General features: G+C 40.2%; 3 protein-coding genes across 10 annotated transcripts in view; 1 reads left to right on the top strand and 2 right to left on the bottom strand.

Annotated features, from left to right (window-relative positions):
• Positions 1–2,122: 2,122 nt before the first annotated feature.
• MKKS (MKKS centrosomal shuttling protein) lies at positions 2,123–6,937 on the bottom strand. Its single transcript, XM_065682323.1, has 4 exons — positions 5,708–6,937; positions 5,052–5,227; positions 4,246–4,356; positions 2,123–3,769 (listed from the first exon to the last, which is right to left on the bottom strand). The coding sequence occupies exons 1-4, from the start codon at positions 6,696–6,698 to the stop codon at positions 3,329–3,331; spliced, it is 1,719 nt and encodes a 572-aa protein (XP_065538395.1). The 5' UTR covers positions 6,699–6,937; the 3' UTR covers positions 2,123–3,328.
• Positions 6,938–7,051: 114 nt separating this feature from the next.
• LOC136015831 (uncharacterized) lies at positions 7,052–10,278 on the bottom strand. 5 transcript variants are annotated; one of them, XM_065682329.1, is made up of 3 exons: positions 10,162–10,278; positions 8,813–9,038; positions 7,052–7,140 (listed from the first exon to the last, which is right to left on the bottom strand). In XM_065682329.1, the coding sequence occupies exon 2, from the start codon at positions 9,023–9,025 to the stop codon at positions 8,834–8,836; it is 192 nt and encodes a 63-aa protein (XP_065538401.1). In that variant the 5' UTR covers positions 9,026–9,038; positions 10,162–10,278; the 3' UTR covers positions 7,052–7,140; positions 8,813–8,833. The 5 variants fall into 5 exon arrangements, with proteins under 5 accessions (XP_065538401.1, XP_065538402.1, XP_065538405.1 ...); XM_065682330.1 differs by having other exon boundaries at positions 8,813–9,042; positions 10,162–10,244; XM_065682333.1 differs by lacking the exon at positions 10,162–10,278 and adding an exon at positions 9,787–10,152 and having other exon boundaries at positions 8,813–9,042.
• A 101-nt stretch (positions 10,279–10,379) lies between these two features.
• The window catches only part of SLX4IP (SLX4 interacting protein), an 82,716-nt gene continuing 69,575 nt past the window's right edge, over positions 10,380–23,520 (top strand). For 2 of the 4 annotated variants that reach the window (XM_065682328.1, XM_065682324.1), the window contains exons 1-3: positions 10,380–10,482; positions 11,924–12,078; positions 17,120–17,168. In XM_065682328.1, the coding sequence (XP_065538400.1) occupies positions 17,142–17,168 (27 nt within the window). In that variant the 5' untranslated portion in view covers positions 10,380–10,482; positions 11,924–12,078; positions 17,120–17,141. Of the gene's footprint in view, positions 10,483–10,694; positions 11,031–11,923; positions 12,079–17,119; positions 17,169–23,520 lie in introns of those variants that run through there. The other 2 variants (XM_065682326.1, XM_065682325.1) reach the window with 2 other exon arrangements.

Raw genomic sequence — 23,520 nt, 5'->3', positions numbered from 1 at the left:
TATGTTTCCCAAACTCATGAATCTGTTTCTACCCTGTCTTCGAGGATTAGCATCATGTGAAAATCTGGTCGAAATACATGCAAAGCATGGACTCTGAGGACATACACAATACAGTAAGGATTGCTGAGGTCTGCCAATGCTCACCTTGAAATTCAGTCATTTCTGCACAGGGCTTTAAGGTCGCGTTTCTCTGGGTGTGTGTTCTTGAAGGCATAAGGCAATAAATTAGGCTACTGTTAGCAACAGTTACCAAAATTTCAGAGAATGAGAAAATGCATCTAGGTTCAATATACAGGAAAAACAGGGGAGTTTCACCTAGCTGACTGGTTTAAGGAGCCTACGTGAATCCTGGCCAAAGATGCCTTAATGAAATCACTACAATATTTTAGTTTTGAATTATCTGCCTCTTCTTTCCTGTGCAGCAATTAGTTCTTCACTTTTCACCTGGACCTTGGAACTCTTCACCCACAAATCTCCATGCCTTAAGAAGAGTTAACTATTCCCATTTTATAAATAGGAAAACAGGCAGAAGAGAACTTCAGATATTTCTGACTGACTCTGTAAATTCACAAGTCAGTAGCAGAATCAGTGAAAAGCAGATACTCTGCATTCTTTGCCAATGCCAAAATAGTAATGTTTAACTGTATGTCTACTTTAAATAAGATGCAATAATAGAAATACTGAAGATCACTAAATTAAGCAGCATTTTCAGGTCTGCTTCCCTTTGAAGTTTTAAATACCAAATAGGAACTGCAGTACCAAATGAATATTGGACTGAGGAACAACTATATTATCCTGGCACCTTGCTTAAATATGCAGACCTCAGCGATTACAATATCAGCACTTCTTTTTTCTCCTACTAGGCCTGAGGCACTAACACAGCTCAGAAGGCTGGAGATGAACGCTCTAACTTCTTGTGCATTACCAGTAGAACTATTGAAATTTAAATAGCTTCTGAGCAATCTGCAGAAGTCAACAGACATGACTGAGGTCATGATCAGAAAACACTTATCTTAGTAATACATCTATAATGCTATTTTTTCCCCACTGAACAAACTTGAAATTCCATAGGGAGCAGGAATAAAACCATAATGGCTTTGCAGAGGATTTATGCCTGGGGATATTTCATTTTGCCAATTTCAAAACAGGGGAAAACCTAACATCTTTCTTTGCACCTAAGTTTTACCATAAAACATGGAAGTTCAGCAAAGTTATTTTTATGTTGCTCTAAGAGTCAAAAATCTATTTACTTGTATTTTAAACAGTATTCAAGTTCTACTCCTCCTATGTTACCTGTTAAAGATAGGGTAATACCACAAGAGGTCTGGGAAAACTGTAGCATGACTGAGAACTGAACCAGAATTGTACGCACACAGCCATACTTACAAAGCTGCATAAGCAGCTGTTTATTTATCTTCATCAGTCACACTGGAGATAAAAATCAATTGTTATTAGAACTATCTACATGTGAAACAATCTTTGGTTCAGGTATAAATAAATTTTTACCTACTTACCAAAATTACATTTAATTTTTTCACAATTTTCTAATGTGATTTACTTAAAACTGTGTGTGTGTGTGGGGGGAGTATAACAGACTCAGAGCTAACAATGGTTTTATAGGAGCTGCAAATTGACTTTTGGCTACCGAGATAAAAGAATACCAGCAATTTGTACTTAAATATTGTATTAATTTTCACTTCACAGCCGTAGTCACCAAACTCAGCATTTTTGCACTGCATAACAAGCTGCTATTATAGGAAGTAAAATACTTTAATTCAACACTCCAACTTAGAGACTCATAATTAGATGAAGTAATACCAAGATTCTTCTGTGCCTTAAGATTTATGCAATCATTTGGCTTCATTATTCCAGATGTTTTTCTATGGTTCACAGCACATGGGAGGATCAAGATATGAAAGCAGCCTTTTAAGTAACCAACTTTGAACAGCCTCCATCTCAACCCTTGTAACATTCTTCCACAAATTCCCAAAGGATGCCTTATAGCACTGAAGCAATCACTGCAGGTCATAAAAAGATAAAGACCTTTAAATAACTTTTCATTTTCTCTAGTGAGAAAATTATTATTTATGCTCTTGAAATAAAAAAGACTTTGCACAAAAGGTCTGGAAAGATCTTGCTTTAATTAAGTATTTCAAAACTGAGTTACACAAAACAATTCTACTGCTTATACTCAGTAAACATATTAAAAACTTACAAGACCAGGAAACAAATAAGCAGTCTAGTCTATAACTAACTTGGATGTTTTCTGGAGTAGCATGCCATCAGAAATTTGTCCCTTGTGACTGAAAACAAAGAGGGAGAAGGGGCAAGGAAAATGAGTTTCAGCAAGAAACTGTAACACCCCTTTTGATCTCGCATGCAAGCTGAGAATGAGAAAAGTTTTGATCAGCCTACAGCCTTATTTAAAGATCAAAAAAAAAATGTAAGCAGCGTAAAGCCTTACTTCATTAAAAGAGAAGAGGCTATGCCCAGTCAAAGAGTTAACTGAATAGTAAGTGGGACATTCTTGTAGCTCTGCTTAAATGCTAGGAACATCATTATTTATAGACTGTCCTGCAGTCCACAGAAGACAATCACAGTCCACTCGACAAGTTTTTTCCACACAGTCATTTCTTTTCAAATCTATTACCTACCTGCTACCTTAAGATCTCCACGTTGAGCACTTATAGCTTGCTAAATAAATTAGATATTAATTCAAATCTCCCAGCCATTCGAAACAGCAACTGCATATAGTATATGGTGACAAGAACTTTCAGAAAACTTGAAAACAAGTGGCTCAAGATATTTGCCAAGGAAAGCCTTCTTTTACCTACAAAATTAAACATACCACTGATAAAGTTCTGCTGCAATACAAGCTGGAATGAGTACAGCTTTTGCTGAGACTACATAAATCCTAATCCTTAACATACGTCTTCTCAGCAAGTGAAAATGGATTCAGCAAGTCAATCCATTTTGCCCATTCCTTTGAAGATGCCACAGATCTAATAAATATCCAAAACTTTTCTTAATGCAGAAAAAATATCAAAGTGTCATTCACTCTCTTCACTAATTTGAATGCTTGTAAGTCATATGTTACTATGATTCATTGTACATTTGGCTAATCATTTAACAGCTCCTAACAAAATGTTTAACACTTGAAAATGCTTGAGCATGGTAGATGAGCAATCAGAAAAGTACTTAATGTCCAACTGATTTACATTTTCTGTCTGTTGTCCACTCTAACCATTTAAAGTATGTTAATACATCATATATTACCCGCTTTCATTTAAGTATCTTGCTGTGCAATACAATTCACATAAGATCAGAGCTAATTTTGATCTTTGATGACATACAAGAGATCCAAAATCAGATTGGCTGTCTCCAGAGCTACTTGCAGGCCACTACACTTTGCAGCATAACAGTCCAATGTCAGAAAGTCATCAACCTTTACTAAGGGCTCTTTAGGGCACTCCTGTGTAACAGCAGAGCCAAACTGGCCCTGCAAAAGCCTCCATTTGAGATTCTCACCATTACCATTAATCCCACAGCCACATTTTGTAACTAAGTCTGACCAACTAGAGACAGGTGGAAAACCTGGTGGAACAAACCAACAGTGTCCATAAACCATGTCTGTAAGAATTTCTCCCTCATCGTGATTCAGACAGCGAGCTACAGACTCCAGGGAACGGCAAAACCCATCAGCAACCAATTGGTATTGTGTTTGAGAACAATCTATATCTTCAAAACTGCTGGTGGACAGACTGCAACTCTAAAAAAACAAAACAGGAAATCAGAAAATCAGAACACTGTTTTGCAGAACTAATTTTAATCAAATATGTATCATGCTATTGCCTTTCTTTTTTTAAACAGATGGTTGACTCCTAACTAATAAAGTTTTTCATGTGATTATTCCACAATAGGGAAGATTTCTAAATGAGTCAAAACTGAGCTCAAAACTCTGCACAATTATGTGTCAAGATAAAAATACCACACATTTTTAACACGTAGAACAAGTACTTACTATAATAGATACCTAAATATTAACAAGTACAAATACAGTATTATCAAGTCTAAAAATGTAATTGTTTTAAATAGAACTCCTTGTTTTATATCGGTAGGCAGACAACAAATATGCAACATTAACCTAGAAAAGACAAGTGTTTAATAATTGCAGCAGTGATTATACATAAATTCCTGTTTCATAAATATATTAAGCAGTTTTAGAAAAACCCTTGTCTTTTATACCTTATGTCTTATATAGGAAGCCAGGTGAGTTTCTGTACAGCCACCTCCTAATAACGCCAAAGGTTCCTTCAGTGTTAACTGTAACACATGTTCTGCAGTTTCACAAGCACGCTGAAAACCATATTAATTCGACATTAGACATACCATCATTTATAGGATTTTCCCTCATTGAAAAAAACTACTGGAATAGAAGTTTCAGTACTTTCTGGTACAGACTTCATAAACATGAATTACATGTGGATATAAAGCTGCATTTCCAAAACCATGTTCATTTAATGAGAAACTGTCTTTATTTGGCCACATTCAGTATGAAAAAGCAGAAATAAACCCCCAGTATTTTATTTCTTCTTTTGCAAAACAAGGTTATATATAAAAAGTCAATCAGTCCCTACGACATTTCTAAAGCAACTATTCAATGCAAAACTAATGCTTGACTACTACTGCAGGTACTGCTGCCGGCCTTTTGCTGGGCAATGTTTTCTTTACGCTCTCATAGACCAAGAAATGAGAATGAAAATGTTTATACCCTGCAGAGGCCTCAAGAACAGGTGAAAAATGTTTGCTTCTAAACAGTTTCCTCTATTAAAATAGAGGCATTAACTGAACATGAACTCTTCAAGGACTTTGCAAGTTTGGAAACAAGTATGTTTCTGAACTGCTTTCTTGAAATTGTATACCTAATAATCTAACTAAATTCCATTTATGCACTGAAAATTCACTTCCTAAACTCACCATACCTATATTTCTCATTTTTTTTCATATTAAAAACATGACTTTTCAAGAAAGGGTTGAAGAAATTTGCCTACCTTCAATTCATCCCATGCTGTTTCACTTCTGTTACAGAGTATCAAGCTGCAGACAACTGTGTCATTAGGAATTAGATGCACAAAGTTCCTGGAAGCAAAACTCTCAATGCACATGTCTTTCAAACTGCCGTAACAACCAGAAGACAAGTTGTGTATGGAAGCTATTGGCTTTGAACCTGCCCAATGTAGAAAAACAAAGAAACAACATGTATTACAGTCATCACAACAGTTTTTGTTGCATTTCATAAAGCATGCTTTTGGCTTTTTAAATTATATACATTTTTCAATAAGTAACATTTTGATCTAAAGAAGAAATCAAATACAGAAACCGAGTTTAAGTTAAAAAAGTAATTGTTTTATTCTCATTAAATCTGTGAATCATTTATTTTTGGAAAGAGTAACTATAACTGGATATTCCTCCTGCAGCTATCAGTACTGTCACATGTGCAATGTTTCATCATTAGAGCCTGCAAAAGATCAATCTCACCTTAAAAATAGTTTTCAAACTAGAAAAGAGTAACTTTGCTCAGCTGTTTAGATAGGATACAGGCAGAAATAAGAGAATCCTTACTCTGCAAGGATACCAACCTAGACAGGTTTCCCTTGAGAGATCAACATTACAGACAATTGTTTAGTACAGAAAGTTCCCTTGTTACCTGTCATCCGACTCAGGGGTTCCATGAGAGACAGCCCAGCTCTGTCCACAGCGATGACACCATTCTCTTTCAGATACTGCTTCAAGGATGGATGGATAACTTTCTGGCACACTACAAGGCCAACCTCATCAGTAACCAGCTGCTTTCCTACATTAAGCAACTGATTCAGCTCTGACATTTCTAGAGAAATTCCGTGATGGACAGTTATAGTTCCTTCTTTAGGGTTGAAGCTGTCTCCTGACATGGATACACAGAAAAGGGCTATCTTGATCATGTTTGAACAAGTTCTTTTGATAGTAAGTGGTTTTGCCAATTGGATTTCTGGGGTTTCTATTAGTAGTCCAGGAAGAACTGCAGAATCCATAACTCTTCTACCTTTCATGGGTACTATTACACACTTTCCTAAAACAGCATTACTCTGAGCATCACATGGAACAGTAAATAGAAAAGCCTTTAAAATCAGTGTGGTGAGATGATCAACCTCTGTTTTATTAAGCATGCAAGCAGGTTTGCTTCTTAATACACTACGTACCAAACAAAGAAGAGTCTCAACACTGCTAAAATCCACAGCCACTCTGCAACCACAGGCCTCGGATTTGAGGTAGTCCATACACAGACTCAAAAGATGCTTGCTTATTTGAATGACAGTGCAAGATGCAACATTTAGGCTTTTAAAGTTTTCAATCAAACTACAGCAGAGAATGGCAGTAAATAACCCGCAGTCACTGAAGCGGGATATATGGTTCTGTACAGAGGCCATCAAAACACCTAACACAGGATGACTGACAGGAAGACGACTGAGTATAGCTGAAGATTGTGAAGTTGTACAAACATAGCCTCCCACACCATTGTGGAGCTGTTTGAGCCGACCAGCAGGACCATAGCAAGATTTTAATATTCCACTCAGCAGGGACAGTGACTGACTAACTCCATCTTTAGTTAAAGGGTCAGTAATAAATAACGAAGGCTTTTTAGCTTCAAGACGAGACATTTTCAAAGTAAGATTTTAATTCTGGCCAACAAAACAGATTTCATTTTTCCTCGGATCTGTAATTCATAGCACTTTTAAAATTTAAAGTAGAACATTTGAATTCTTTGCAACTAAGGATCATTTTAAAGGTGAAACAGTGCATACAGTACAGTAACATTCCCCGTGACTACTCAGGATCTAGCTCTTAAACTGAGATTTAAAATCCTATTGTGAAATTGATACACAACAACAGCAGCAAACTATTTCATTCATGACGGTCTTTTTTAGCTTCTGAGTGCGAGTGAGCAGATTTTTTTGCAACAAAGTTTACGAGCATGCTTCCAAAATGGACACCTATAACTGACAGTCCCACCACAAGCAGCAAGTTCTTTCTATTCCAGTTAGCTTTCCTCATCTCTTCTGCTGGCAAAACACAGATGAAAAGTTTCAGAGCTAGTCATACCTACAGTAAAACAGAAAAAGGTATTAGGATAATCTTATGACAGTATTGCATAACTTGAACTGCTATTTTACATTTAACAAAAAAACTCAAGTAAGGACAATCACAGAATCATTTAGGTTTGAAAAAACCTTTAAGATCGCCAAGTCTAACCGTTAACCCAGCACTGCCAAGTCCACCTCTAAACCATGCCCCCAAGATCTCATCTACACATCTTTTAAATACTCCAGGGATGATGACTCCACCACTCCCCTGGGCAGCTTATTCCAATGCTTGACCAAGCTTTGGAGGAAGAAATTTTTCTTAATATCCAATATAAACCTGCCCTGGAGCAGCCTGTGGCCATTTCCTCTTGTTCTATCCCTTATTACTTGGGAGAAGAGACCAATCCCCACCTTGCTACAACCTCGTTTCAGGTAGATGAAGAGACCAAGGAGGCCTCCCCTAAACTTCCTTTTTTCCAGGCTAAATAACCCCAGTTCCTTCAGCCACTCCTCACCACACTTGTGCTCTGGACCCTTTACCAGCTTCACTGCCATTCTCTGGACCTGCTTCAGCACCTCAATCTCTCTCTTGTTGTGCGGGGCCCAGAACTGAACACAGGATTCGAGATGTGGCCTCACCAGTGCCCAGCACAGAGGGATGATCACTGCCCTGGCCCTGCTGCCACACTGCTGCTGATACAGGCCAGGATGCTGTTGGCCTTCTTGGCTGCCTGGGCAAACTGCTGTCAACCAACACTCCCAGGTCCTTTTCTGCTGAGCAGCTTTCCAGCCACTATTCCCCAAGCCTGTACCCCATTCTATGGAATTGTTGTGACCCTAGTACAAGACCCAGTTCCGAGTCCTGAACCTCATACAATTACCTATATATGATATAATGCTTTTTAATTGAAAAAACCTACATGACATATATTGAAAAGCACACAGTACACTAATTTTACATGTCTTTTAATGACTTCAATACTGACCACCAGTTTCTATACTGTTTTACCCGTAGGTCTGTAAGTAACAGGCCACTAAAAACCATACTGAATTGTATGAAAGTGTCAAAACTATAGTTATATTAACATGATTATACTCAAGAACAAAAGAACTGAACTAAGCAGCATTGCTTCACAGGCAACCACTTCAGAAACAAGAAGCTTTTAATGTTCAAACAACTTGAAATCCCTGCCTCTGAAAGATCAGTTTCTTACTTCAAAATGCATAACAAACAATACTGTTTTCCAGACACTTCAAAAATTAAACAGATATTCATTTACATTTCTATGTAATAGCTACAGTACTCAAGACTTCTCTTGCATTTAGTTTTATTTTCTATTGTAATTATCATCCCTATTAACAACACAGAATATGCTACTGTGTCATAATTACTTCCGGGCAGCTTTGAACCTGAAAGGATACTGTTGCCTTAGAGTTTGTTTGAACTATATTTAAGACATATCACTTAATTTATCCTATCACATGGGATTTAGTGGTAGTTTTTGACATATATGATGTATTTTTTGGGTCCATGCAATTTGAGATTAACTCTGTTGCAAAAAAAAAAAAAACAACACGAAATTCTGTAAGACTAAAGTTGGAGCAGCAACACTGTATCTGTTAGAAAATCCTCATTTAATCGACTCATTTCCTGCCTCAAAGATACAGATACAACTAATTCAGCAACTTACCCAAAGTACATAGCTCTAATGCTATTTCTCCTTATTTTTGCGATCATTTTGCAACACGTATGCCACAATCCCAGGTTCTGGAACAACCTCCACTGTCTTCACTTGGAAAAGAGGGCTGGACTTGATATGAAACCAGCCCCAGTGCACCAGCCCAAGGCCAACTCCCATAACAATCAGAACTTTGTAGTCCTTCCAGATGGTTTTAAGACCCATTTCAAACTGGCATCTACCTAGGTGAAGATAATTTATTATTTTAAATATGATCTAGAAATCCTTCTTTTACTCTATAATAACAGCACAGATGAGCCTGAACCTTAATGTCATTAATTACAGTGCAGCAGATGATTAAAACACAAAGACACAAGAAAGTCTTACTTTGCGAACTTTAAAAAGTAAAAAAAAAAGCCATGAAAACAGTATCAATTCAGATATCTTGAAGTGTTAATTGCGGCATTTACTTCAAGCTTTGGCACGCTAAATCATAAACGTAACAGAGCTGTATCGAATTACAAATGTTACTGCTTCGGATGGTAAATATTCTAATTACAAGTGTTACTGTCTCAGACGGTAAAGATTCGCGGTCTAAACCAAAGCAGTTTCAAAATACATTACTTTCCCCTCCCATAGTAACGTTCAGTGAAGCAGCTCCTAACAGAATATGGGACTTCCAACTTGCAGCCCAAAGCTGCACTGCTTCCCACATCACTTCGTGACGCCTGGAGTAGCAGTTACACCCAGCTACCTTAACTCCTGCTCTTCAGAGGTGCAACAGTACCGGTACAAACACAATAAACCCACCCTTACATAAAAAGGATGCATAAAACTCTACTTCCTACAGGATTTTATTAAGAAATACCTACAACAGGGAAAAAAAAAAAGTTATACTCAGGTTTTATACCAAAGTAACCTCTTTAAATAGCTACAGAGAGTCAATGTTCCTACACCCGCCCAACTTCATCCACCTGCAGAAGTACCGTGTCCTACCCCTCCGCCATGCCGTGGGGATGTCAGAGCTCGGTACCACTTGTCACACAACGCAAAGGGGACTCCAAAGTCGCGGAGCCGGCCGGTATGCGTAAGGCAGCCGCGCTCCGGCTGGAAGCTGCTGAGAAGACGCTGAGGCGAGGCAGCGCGGCCCGGCCCAGGCAGCCCGCCCTGTGACAGACGGCAGGAACCCCAGAGTCCCCAGCCGACCGTCCCCCGCGTCCCAACGACCTTGCAGCACGGGCGCCTGAGAGGCCCTGAGGCGGAGCGGGGTGAGCGGAGGGAACGGCGCACCGGAGCCTCCCTCACACAGCAAGGGGCTACGGGGGAGGAAGGGGCTGCCCGGCCGCAGTCCCGGCGCTCACCTCGGCTCCGCGCCAGGGAAGCGAGGGGAGGACTCAGCTTCCCGGCCACCAGGACCGCAGCCGGCCGGGCACAGGGACCGCACCTCCCAACAGCCGGAAGCGGCACGACGCAGCCCGGAAGCGCCGCTCTCCCCCGCCATTGGCCGAACCGTGCATGACGTATCCGCGCTCTCCCGGGAAGACCTCAACCGCCCGAGTGCGGCTGCGCCGGCGGCCATTTTGCGTTCGGGCAGGGTAGGGCGGGCGGTGGCTACAGCTGGCGGCCATTTTGGATGGGGTCGTGCGTGAGGGCAGCGGAGCCGTTAGAAGTCGGTGGAACAGGTATGGCCGGACTAGGGCTCCAGCGTTGGCATTGGCCGGCTCGGATCCTCAGCTGGGGGGCTCTGGGGGGAGCGGCCGAGCCTTTATCTTCAGTCTCGCTTTCCTCCCTGTGTGAGGGGATGGTCTGTGGGAGCTGTTGCTGTGGTGGCTGTTCTTGAGGCGCCGCCCCTCCCGCCAGCACCCCCTCCCGGCCCGGTGAGGAGCGAGCTCGAGAGCCCTGTCCAGGCGTAAAACCCATTCAATTATGGAATGATTAGGGCTGGAAGAGATGCTAAGGGGGCTGGAGCACCTCCCATACGAAGAGAGGCTGAGAAAAATGGGGCTGTTTAGGCTGGATAAGAGAAGCTGCGTGGAGACCTTAGAGCAGCTTTCAGTATCTAAAGGGAGCCTACAAGGATTCCGGAGAGGGACTCTTCATCAGGGACTGTAGTGATAGGACGACGGGTGATGTGTTTAAACTGAAACAGGGGAAGTTCAGGTTAGATACAAGGAAGAAATTCTTTACTGTGGGGGTGGTGAGGCACTGGAACAAGCTGACCAGAGAAATGGTAAATTCCCCATCCCTGTTGCACTGACCAAAACAAATTCAGGAAAATTTGCCTGGCTTCAATTTTTCTTTTAGGTGTTCTCTTCTGTACCTTTTCTGTATTAGCTCTTCTATCCCCCCTGTTCCTGCAATCACTGTCAAGAATATCGTGTCTTATATCTATGTGTTAATGGATGGTTTGTTTTTAATTTTGTGTTAGTTGCAAAGCTTACAACTGTAGTCAAAAGACAAGTTTTTAATATCTAATTTCCATACAGAAATAAGCATAATGTATTTTTAACGTTTTATGGAACAGATGAATGCAGTCTTCATTGAGCTGTTCCATGAAACTAAGAAAGAAAAATAAAGGCATTCAGCAATGCAGAAAGATAGTAGCCTGTGATGAGCACTCTGGTGTTCCTCCAAATCTCTCATTCCTCTCGTTCCATGCAGTTGTGTGGTGAATGGGTGGCGGTTTTGAAAGTGAGTGGTTGAAAGGTGAATTGGCAGTTCATGAATGAAGGGGTGTAGACAACAATGAGCTAGAAATATACTAACTGGTTGGAAGAATAGTTTCCAAAGGTTGAGTGAAAGCATTGGAAACAGTGGGCCTAAAAATTCTGAAACTGCAGAATGGGAAGATTTTGATATGTCTCTACGAACGGTGTGAGCAGCTAAGTTACTTACCCCACTTATCCCACACTGCTTATCCCAAGCTTTGGATCAGCTAAGAAACTGAGGAGTGTTGGGTCTGGGCTGGACAGTGTTTGGCTCCAATACCCAATGACTGAAAAGTTCTGAAAATTCTCTTTTATGTTGTGATAACTGATTTTGAACTACAAAGATATTTTAATACTAACTTGTTTTAGGGAGTTCCTTAATTGACATTTGTGTTCTTGTCTCTGCCTTTTTCAGGTGCCCACTTCACCCCACACGTGGTAAAGGCACCCAAAGATGCCCAGCATGTGAACAGTTTGCAGCTGTTGTGTTAGCAGCAGCAGGAGTTTTCAGTTCCTCATTCCCACTGCATTCCAAATTCCCTCACCACAGGAAGCTACTTCTTAGCTAAGGTAAGATGCTGTTCATCAGCTGGCAGAAAACACTTCAGCTCACTCTCTGGGGGGCCATGTTGCCCTTCATGTCAAATTTAGGAAAGAAAGATATTTTGCAAATTACTTAGGAAGCACATCTTGCTGTAGCTGCAGGGAACCTATGTGTTTAATTGTAGACCATGTTTTCTTGTACAGGCTCTCTATCAAAAATTCAGATGTTGAAATATTGCAAATACCATGTCAAGATTTTATTTTTTTTTTAATATAGAAATACATAGAGTTTCTGAGAGTAATTTTTCTGCCTTATTTGCTTCTTTTCATATTTCCTTATGTATAGTTTCCTTTAGAGGTTTGCAACAGATGTAGTATTCCATGAAACTGAGTCTTGTTACCAAATAGTAGCTATTGTAAGTGTTGTGTTTCTTGTGGGTTTTGTTGCTGTTTTTTCACCACAGGAAATGGCAAAGTATTTTGAGTCTTGCTGCTTTTTTTTTTTTTCTCTTTGCACAATTAGAGGGAGTTTTTCTTAATTTTTTTATGTCTTAATATTGGGTATTTTTTCATTTGTGATAATTCAGTGACTTTCCTGGTGGTTCACACATTACGTGTATTCTTGTTTATCTAAGGATTTGCTTATATTCATTCTGTCTACTGCATTTCCTTTCTCTTATCTTTATGGTCAATGCAAAGAATAGGGCAGTTGGCAAGTTCCCGAAGTCACTTTACTCCCATGAAAAGCAAATTAAACCCGAAGTGACTTCTCTTGTGTGTATTTTTTCCTTGTTTTTCTTTTGTCATTTTGTAAATTGGATTTGGAGCAGATTTCTGCCTGCCAACGGTCCTTCTCGCATCAATAGGAACAGACTTGTAACAGTAGTATTCTGGATGGCGAATTGTTATGAAAAAGATATTGGTGATGCCAGGATAAGTTCAGCTTATTCATCCGTGTGCTTTGCTTGTTCTCAAGCCGGACATGAGCGTTTGGAGAAGAGATGATACTCTGGGATGTTTTGTTGCCACTCTCCTTACTATTGCTACTGTAACGATTAATGATAAAACATTAGCAGTCTAAGTATTGCTCTCAGATCATAGGCCTGCAGCACCATTGTGAATTGTGTGCCATATGCAGCTCAAAAATTACATACGATCTAGTAAACTATTTTCCTGGAAGCATGAGGCAAAGTACTTTGTGTTCTACCATATCCCAAGGTACGGTAATTCGGTGAAAGTGGTAGGTTTATTAAATGTTGTCATTGCTGTCATAGGAGCTTTTAGTTGACGGTGTGCTCCACAGCAAGCTGTGTTTATAATTACAGGTTTTGTAACTTCAGGCTGTGTTTCTAGCTGCTGGGAGAAGAGACCAGAGCATTTAACACTCTCCTGCTTTTTGATGTTTCTTGCCACTGTTTTTTCTATTTTTTATTATTTCTTTTTCTTTTTTGTTGGGAGGATGAGGTAGGGATAATTAGTAAAGTTCTAGATACAGCCTTTTGTTAAAATTAAAAAGCTAATCCAGAAATTCCTGAAATGCTGCCAAGACCTTTTGTTTTTAGATTCTGGTGAGTTGCACATCTCCAGGTGGTGTGGTGTTTCAAAAAGGCTGTGATAGATCTTGTGTTTTTTGCATGATGGGGTGGTTAGTTCTTCCTTGGAGTTCGTGAACACTAGAAATATATAGAATCATAGAATAGTTAGGGTTGGAAAGGACCTTAAGAATCATCCAGTTCCAACCCCCCTGCCATGGGTAGGGACACCTCACACTAAGCCATGTCACCCAAGGCTCTATCCAACCTGGCCTTGAACACCGCCAGGGATGGAGCATTCACAACTTCCCTGGGCAACCCATTCCAGTGCCTCACCACTGTAACAGTAAAGAATTTCTTCCTTATATCCAATCTAATCTTCCCCTGTTTAAGTTTGAACCTGTTACCCCTTGTCCTATCACTACAGTCCCTGATGAATAGTCCCTCCCCAGCATCCCTATAGCCCCCGTTCAGATACTGGAAGGCTGCTATGAGGTCTCCACGCAGCCTTCTCTTCTCCAGGCTGAACAGACCCAACTTTCTCAGCCTGTCTTCATGTGGGACGTGTCCAGTCCCCTGATCATCCTCATGGCCTTCCTCTGGACTTGTTCCAACAGTTCCATGTCCTTTTTATGTTGATACCAGAACTGCACACAATGCTCCAGGTGAGGTCTCAAGAGAGCAGAGTAGAGGGGCAGGATCACCTCCTTCAACCTGCTAATCATTCGCCTTTTGATGCAGCCCAGGATACGGTTGGCTTTCTGGGCTGCGAGCGCACACTGAAGCCGGCTCGTGTTCATTTTCTCATTGACCAGCACCCCGAAGTCCTTCTCCGCAGGGCCGCTCTGAATCTCTTCTCTGCCCAACCTGTAGCTGTGCCTGGGATTGCTCCGACCCAGGTGTAGGACCTTGCACTTGTCATGGTTGAACTTCATAAGGTTTGCATCAGCTCACCTCACAAGTGTGCCAGGGTCCCTCTGGATGGCATTCCTTCCCTCCAGCATATCAACCGAACCATACAGCTTAGTGTCATCGGCAAACTTGCTGAGGGCGCACTCAATCCCACTGTCCATGTCAGCGACAAAGATGTTGAACAAGACCAGTCCCAACACCGATCCCTGAGGGACACCACTCGTTACCGGTCTCCAGCCGGACATCGAGCCATTGACCACAACTCTTTGTGTGCAGCCATCCAGCCAGTTCATTATCCACTGAGTGGTCCACCTATCAAATTGATGTCTCTCCAATTTAGAGAGAAGGATGTGGTGTGGGACAGTGTCAAATGCTTTGCACAAGTCCAGGTAGATGACGTCAACTGCTTTACCCTTGTCCATCAGTTCTGTAGCCTCATCATAGAAGGCCACCGAATTGGTCAGGCAGGATTTCCCCTTAGTGAAGCCATGCTGGCTGGCACCAAGCACCTTGTTGTTTTTCATGTGCCTTAGCGTGCCTTAGCATGCCTTCCAGGAGAATGTGCTCCAAGTTTTTACCAGGCACAGAGGTGAGACTGACTGGTCTGTAATTCCCCGGGTCTTCCATTTTCCCCTTCTTGAAAATGGGGGTTATATTTCCCTTTTTCCAGTCATTGGGAACTTCACCTGGCTGCCGTGATTTTTCAGTTATGATGGCCAGTGGCTTAGCAACTTCACTTGCCAGCTCCTTCAGGACCCACGGATGGATTTTGTCAGGTCCTGTGGACTTGTGTATGTTCAGGTTCTTAAGATGGTCTTGAACTGGATCCTCTTCTACAGTGGGCCCAAGGTCTTCATTCTCACAGTCCCTGCGTCTGCCTTCCAAGACTTGGGTGATGTGGTCAGAGCATTAAACAGTGTACATCTTGTGCACTGTTATAAGGAAGTCAGAACCGCACTTGGTTTTCACGTGATGGCTGTCATTTCCCTTTAGCATCTCTTCTATTAATTTTTAATTCTAGGATCTGCTGTTTCAAGAATTTCTGAGTTTTATCTCCTACTAAGATTCCTTTTACAGTTAGACTATAGGGATGCTTCTATAGATAAGCACCTTAGTACCTGACGGAATTGAAATATGGTGTCCCAGGTGGTCCAGACCACTGTTCCTTACATTGTGTATCTTGAAATTACTGTTGGTAATGTTGACAGAATTTACTCTGAGATAGAGAAGTTTCCAGGGCTGTTTTGTGCAAGGGAGAATGATAGTTGTGTGGCATAAGGCATGGTATGCCAGCTTCTCTCTGTATGACTTCTATTTGAAAATCAGTTTCCTTTTCATAACTTTCTGCTTACTGTTAACTGTGCAGCGGATAAAAGCTCTAAGGTTGAACTTTTTCAGAGCATAGTTGAAACATTTTATTAACTGTATTAAACTTTATTTTCAGTAGTTACTTGCAGAATGGTTCTTATGTCAGACTCATTTTAACCTGGTTACAGTAACAACCAGTTTGCTTCTCACTGTTCATGATGCTTTTACTGTTTCTGTTTCTTACTGCTTGAATATTGGTAAGATAAAAAAAAAACCCAAAAAACACTGAAGTAGTTGGAAGTTTTCCTTGACCCAGTATATAGAATTGAGCCCTTGTTACTTTCATGTTTTCTTACAGTTCTTTTGAAATCAGGGGTCTCAGTGTTTGGATATTTGGAAGGGAAGGACTGCACAGAAGTGTTTGTTTCTTTAGTTCAAAATGATTACTGTTGAATCTTAATATAAGAATTAAGCTGTGAGTTGTAAAGTGGATCTTTATCTTGTTTTGCCCTTCTTAAAAGTTAAGTAAGGATAGTGACGGCATTCATTATGTTCAAGTGTAGTGCCTGACGGAGATGCATATCACCAGCCTGACTTGTAACATGAAGTCTGACAGCTCTCAGTACTTCACAATAAGTTGAAGTATGCAGTGAGGAATTGTATGTCTTTGTGCATTCTTAATATTTTCCTATGTCATCTCTTACAAAACTGACAAGATTTGTATATCTTACCATGAGATTAATCCCTTAGGAAAAGGAAACTTTGGAGTGTAAAAGGCAGCTCTAAGTGTAGTTTCTGTTGCATGTTATCTGGTGCAGGCAGCAGCTACTGACACTTGTTTTTGTTTCTTGATTTTGAAGCTTGAACTGTGATGTTTGGGTGGGTACACTTGCCAGTATACTGAGAGCCTTGTTCACATGATTTTCTGTCAAAGCCAAGGTTCTTCCTTGCCTGTTGCCGCTGTTCCTATCCTGTGTGAAAATAAACTGTTATCGTATTTATTTATTTTTTTTATTCCTGGGTTTTTGTACGTATAATTTGGTACCAGAGGGCCCATTCCATGTCTCTCTGAATCCGAACCTTGTGCGGTTAGCAGGAAGGACTTTCATCAATTTAACCTAATTTTCTACCTTTTGACAAATGAATCTTTATCTACCATTTCTGTGGTAGTTAAACCCAGCCGTTTCAGTGCTGTGACCACAAATAGTGTCAGCTTGTGGTGGGGAGAGAGGGGGAATAAAAAAGCAGCTAAAAACCTGTAATCCGAGTGGAGTTTTTCCTCTAGTGCTGATCACTTTTAATTGATGTTTTTACAGGACCAGCCTACGCTGACCTATCATGGCATCCAACAAGTTTGTCATTAAGGTAAGCTGCATGTCATAGCTTTCATTACAAAAAAAAATATCTGTTATACTGCTTAGAATGTGTGTATGTTCATTTTAAAAGTTTATGATTAAGAGGAGCATCCTTCAGGCTTTGGCCATAGTACCATATTTTGTATCAGCTTTTCTCAGCTTTTGGAGGCAAACTTTGTGAATTGCTGCTGTATTGTGGCAAAGTGTGTCTGAAGTCAGCTGAAGATTAAAATCATATTAGTAAAAGTGATCACTTGTGTAGTTTGAATTAGAAACTGCATGAATTTTTCATAAAACACTATTTGCTACCTGAAATAAAATTTAGGGTTGATTCTTCTCTTGCTGTAATCTCACAGTATTATTTGTCTATGTCACAGATAATCTAAAAGTTCCTGGTCTGAGGCATGGCAATGTTCTTCAACTGTTTATCACACTCAACTCTTTATTTGCATCTTTTTTGCCTCTTAGCCTGTTTTCAGGCAGTAGCTGTCTTGCATCCAGTAAAATTACATATAATAAAATGCCATTGCGATTTATTTTGCAAACAGCCTCTGACTTTTGCATACGTATTTGAAGAGCAGTGCTTTTCAAAACACTCTGTAATGAACATAGCACTTCATAATTCTTCTAGTATAACTATATCAGCTTACCAATAAATAAAACTAATTATTCAGTAAAAATTGTGAACTTTAGGACCTTCTCTCTTGTTTCTGTGTTCTTGTATGTCTAGGGTAGTTTAGATAATGCATACATTTCAAAGTGATTAGCACAATTTATTGTTCTCTTGAAAATGTGTTTGGTTGTTTTTTTTCTTTTTTGCAAGAGCTTTTTTAACAGAATAGACTTTTTCCTCTGTGGAAGAACTTGGGGTTTTTGGAGGATGGCTACAAAACCCATCCTGACTGATCAGCTGTTGAAATTTGGTTTTGTGGGTAACCAACCTGTTCAGCAAGCAGACCAAACAATTTTTGTGTGCTCTGTGTTCTTTTCCAAGTAAAACTGCTGCCATTTAGTGGGACAAGTGCTTTAATTTTTTTTACACATGAACATGATTGTCAACCTTAAATTGACAGTATCATGTCTGTACTATTCAGTGCTTCTGAATTGATAAAGGAGTTAGGAGAAACACTGTTGATCTTGAGCATATTTTAGCAGATACCCTGGGTCTATATGCCACTGATGTCAGTAACAACAGGAGCTGAGGCTGAAGGTGTTGTTTTTTTCAGCTGAGAACTCTTGATCTCATAAATATTAATGTACGTGCCCCAGAAAACAAGTGGTGTGAGTTGAAATATCTTCACTAGATAAAAAACCTGAAGACACTTGGTTAATGACTTGCATAAATGAACCAGCTTGCTGGTTCAGCATAAACACTTAACTGGCATTCAGCATGTTCCCTGGCAATCACTGAGGAATTTAACATCACTGACTGAGCAAATGTATAGGTTCTCACTGAGCATGCGTTTGTAGGGAAGCAGTATTGCAGATAAAGTTTTGAGAGTGCTAGTGAGATAGAACTTTATTTGCTTTCTGGTAGGATTTGAAAAATGAGAGGTTTTGCATGTATTGCATGCTGAGAATTAGTTTTGCCTTAACTAAAATATATCTAATATGTAAATATGTGAAAAGCTGGTTGGAATTCACTTTGTGCACAGGTGTGTAGCATTTTGCGTGTTAGATCAGGGATTTTGTATGTAAACTTTTGCTTCTTTACATTCACTGGATTTGTGTTTAATGTGAATATTTCCATTTTCAAGACTGTTCAATGTTCACATAAATTTTTCAAGGAAGATCCCTTTTCAGAAGCTTCTTTATTAAAAGGCAGAAAATAATGTCATCCCTCTGCAGGGGGAATATACAAAACCTTGTTAATTTAGGGTTCCTTGTGTTTGGAATTGATAGGGGTATTTTACTGGGTTTGAAAAGGTTAATTCATGCCTTGTATTTTACATTCTCTACTTTTAAGCTTTTAGATTTTGTAAGCATCTCTTGTGTTAATCTGGTAAGGGAGCAAGAAGTGTAGCTTATGGGTCTTTCAAGTCTTAACTGACGGGAACGTCACTGAGAGGGAAACACTTATCGTGCTTGATGGCTTTGCTTCTTCAAAATGTTTTATAGAATCTCTGTGCCTCCAGTGTAATGGTCAGTTATTGTCAGTAGAGGGAGTAGTTGGCCTATTTTTGAAAGGCGAGCCTAAGCTTGGTTTTATGGGCAATTAAGAGCTATTGAAATAAAATAATTGATGCAGTAAAATAGCTTTAAACCTTAATATGAAAACTGTAGTTAGGTCCTAAGCACACTTGCTTCGCTTGCCAGGTGGCTGAATGCCATAGTGTTGTGATATGCAATAGATAATATTTGATGCAAGTTAATTTGATCAGCAATTTTCAGTTTTGGGGTATTGATATTTCATAAAGTTCTGCATGGTGAAATACCCCCGAAACTGGAAAATAAGACATATGAATTTAATTAAGCTTTCTGTGTGTGTTGCTAAAATATTTTATTGCTGTTCTGAGAAATAAATCTTAACTTTAATTGGTGAGGCTTAAAGCAAAATCATGAGGTCTATATGGATTTGAAAAATAATATCACCAGGGTCTTGTTTAAAACTTTGGACAAACTAGAAAGAATTGCTTTTCCAGAATTGTGTAAATTGACTTTATTCATGCCAAGTTGCAGAACTAAATATAGAATTTTTTATGGCTGTAATAGAAAAACTTCATTTACTGTTTTCTGCAATTCTTTCATTTGCCAGATACTGAAGACTTTTAAGTTGTTACTGCATTTCAATAGCTCCATGCAAAGGGAAGATTTTTTTTTTTACTTTTTAGTTTTCTACTTTGTGAAATTAAGAGCTCTGTTCTGTCTCAGATTTGTAAGCATTTGCTAGCACATATCTTAGATTAAGATAGTTATAGTGTCAATATTCCCTCCGTCATCTAGAACACTCTGCAATCTATTTGTCAGCAGTGTTGTTCCTTCTTACCAGTTTAAATTATTGCATGCTGGAAGTGAATATGAAGCATTTTGGTCCTTCCTACTTCAGACTTTCTGCTTTAAATTGTAAGTTCCTCTGAATAAGCAAGCGTGTTTTTCTGGTTTATATTGGGAATTAAGATGGGAGTACTGGAAATGATCGAACAGGAAAATGACAGTATGGCTCTTATGTGGCCAATTTTCCCATTCATTTTCCTTGTGTTTGTATCTTTGTTTTTTATGTTGATGTATCTTAATGTAATCGTTAAGATACTGATTTATAACCAAAGACATCTTAACATCTGTCATTACGTATCTTAGAATGCTTCATGCAAGAAAGTGTGCATAGAAAGAATGTTGATTATAGGCCCTAACAGTAGGTAGAAGGAAATGGAAAGATTATCTTCCTGTCAGCCAGTATGCTAATATGTACTTACAGTGCTCTATAGGTAATTTTAGTCTCTGTTAACAGTTATGTAGGTGTTACTGTCTTCACTCTGGAGCAAGAAAATGAGCAGTTTATTTTGAAGGGGGCTTTTTTGCTATTTCCATGCATGTTTTATCATGTTAATGGATTTCTAATGCTGAAGCTTTACAATTTGTCTGGCCTTTCCATGCTTTCTTTTTTTTTTAGTTACTAGTTATAATGTAAATATAGCAATAGTATGTCAAAAATGATTTCTGTATCAGATAGGTCTCTTTGGATGGTGCTTACATGAATCTGAGTGGGTTAGACAGATTAAAGTTCACACTTCTGTGAAGTACATGCGCTGGATAAGCTCATCAGTATTTCTGTAGATGCTTTGCCATGTGAGAAAGTGGTGTGCTTATGGTTCTTACAAGTTGCTTGGAGAGAAGAAAAGCCTAGGGAGATGAGTAGGTTTTTTTACCTATATTTTTTATTTTCTCTGATCCCTTATGATGAGTAATGGAATACAGTAAATGCATTTTACTGCTAGATAAAGTCCATAGATACATGAAAGCAGTGTTTCCACTATTGATATTTATCCCTCTGACTTTCAATTCCTTTCTCCTTCTGATAGCACTTTAATCTCTCAACTCTTTATCCACACATCATTTCCCTAGGCTTGAAAATTAAGGAATATTGTTTAAAATTACTTTTTCCTATGTTGTGACTGCTCAGAATTACTATATTGATACTACAGGTACTTTTCTTACATACATAGCTTTGAACTCTCTAGTCTGAGAGTTAGATTTTTCTAGAGATTGCTTAAAATACCTAATAAATACAGTATTTTCTGATGTCCTTTTCTTTTCCCCATTGAAAAACTGAGATATTGTATGTGAAATGGAGCAACCTGGTCTAGTGGAAGGTATCCCTGCCCACGGCAGGGGGGTTGGAACTAGATGAGTTTTAAGGTCCCTTCCAACCCAAACCCTTCTGTGAAATCCCTGTAGTTGGAATACTCACAAATGTTTCAGTAGAAATGTGCTAGTATTAGGTGTTATGCAATTAGGTAGAATTTGTACAAGTATCTTACATCTTAAAAGTAAGATACTGGTGTTCTCTGAGCTGATTAAAGGTTATTGAATTTTATGTGAACTATGTGTTTTTATATTTGCTTTTTTGGTCTTTGAAAATGAAGAAATAGCTATATTAACCATTACAGAATCACAGAATCACAGAATCCCAAGGGTTGGAAGGGACCTAAAAAGATCATCTAGTCCAACCCCCCTGCAAGAGCAGGGTAACCTACAGTACATCACACAGGAACTTGTCCAGGCGGGCCTTGAATATCTCCAGTGTAGGAGACTCCACAACCCCCCTGGGCAACCTGTTCCAGTGCTCTGTCACTCTTACAGTAAAGAAGTTCTTCCTGATGTTAACGTGGAACTTCCTATGTTCCAGTTTACACCCATTGCCCCTTGTCCTATCACTGGATATCACTGAAAAAAGCCTAGCTCCATCATCCTGACACCTACCCTTCACATATTTGTAAACATTGATGAGGTCACCCCTCAGTCTCCTCTTCTCCAAGCTAAAGAGACCCAGCTCCCTCAGCCTCTCCTCATAAGGGAGATGTTCCACTCCCTTAATCATCTTTGTGGCTCTGCGCTGGACTCCTTCAAGCAATTCCCTGTCCTTCTTGAACAGAGGGGCCCAGAACTGGACGCAATATTCCAGATGCGGCCTCACCAAGGCTGAGTAGAGGGGGAGGAGAACCTCTCTTGACCTACTAACCACTCCCTTTCTAATGCACCCTAAGATGCCATTTGCCTTCTTGGCCACAAGAGCACATTGCTGGCTCATGGTCATCCTCCTATCCACCAGGACCCCCAGGTCCCTTTCCCCTTCACTACTTTCCAGCAGGTCAACCCTCAACCTGTACTGGTACATGGGGTTGTTCTTCCCCAGATGCAAGACTCTACACTTGCCCTTGTTAAATTTCATCAAGTTTCTCCCCGCCCAACTCTCCAGCCTGTCCAGGTCTCGCTGAATGGCAGCACAGTCCTCTGGTGTGTCAGCCACTCCTCCCAGTTTTGTGTCATCAGCAAACTTGCTGAGGGTGCACTCAGTTCCCTCATCCAGGTCATTGATGAAAATATTAAACAGCACCGGTCCCAGCACCGACCCCTGAGGAACTCCACTAGTCACAGACCTCCAGCTAGATTCTGCGCCATTGACCACAACTCTCTGCCTTCTTCCTTTCAACCAGTTCTCGATCCACCTCACTACTTGATCATCAAGCCCACACTTCCTTAGCTTATCTATGAGGATGCTGTGGGAGACAGTATCAAATGCCTTACTGAAATCAAGAAAAACTACATCTACCGCTCTACCATCATCCCTCCACCTAGTCACTTCCTCATAGAAGGCTATAAGGTTGGTCATACATGACTTCCCCCTCATAAAACCATGTTGGCTGTTCTTAATGACCCCCTCATCCTTGATATGCCTAGTGATGGAGTCAAGAATAAGTTGTTCCATCATCTTTCCAGGGATGGAGGTAAGGCTGACCGGTCTATAATTACCCGGGTCCTCCTTCTTGCCCTTCTTATAGATTGGTGTGACCTTTGCCATCCGCCAATCCTCAGGCACCTCGCCCATTTCCCACGACTTACCAAAGATGATGGAAAGCGGCCTAGCAATGACCTCCGCCAGCTCCCTCAGCACCCGTGGGTGCATTCCATCCGGACCCATCGATTTACAGATGTCCAGTTTGCATAGCTGATCCCTAACCCAATCCTCATCTACCAAAGCAAACTCCTCCTTTGTCCTGACTCCTTCTGGGGCTAAAGAAATCCGGGGCCCTCGGGGAGAGTCTGCAGGAGTAAAGACAGAGGCAAAGAAGGCATTCAGCACCTCTGCCTTCTTTATATCCTCTGTCTCCAGGGTACCCACTTCGTTCAGCAGTGGGCCTATA

Source organism: Lathamus discolor, chromosome 5 (assembly GCF_037157495.1).
Source record: "Lathamus discolor isolate bLatDis1 chromosome 5, bLatDis1.hap1, whole genome shotgun sequence".
NCBI lineage: Eukaryota > Metazoa > Chordata > Aves > Psittaciformes > Psittacidae > Lathamus > Lathamus discolor.
The sequence above is the reverse complement of the archived record's forward strand: the minus strand, read 5'-3'. Positions and strand labels throughout refer to the sequence as shown.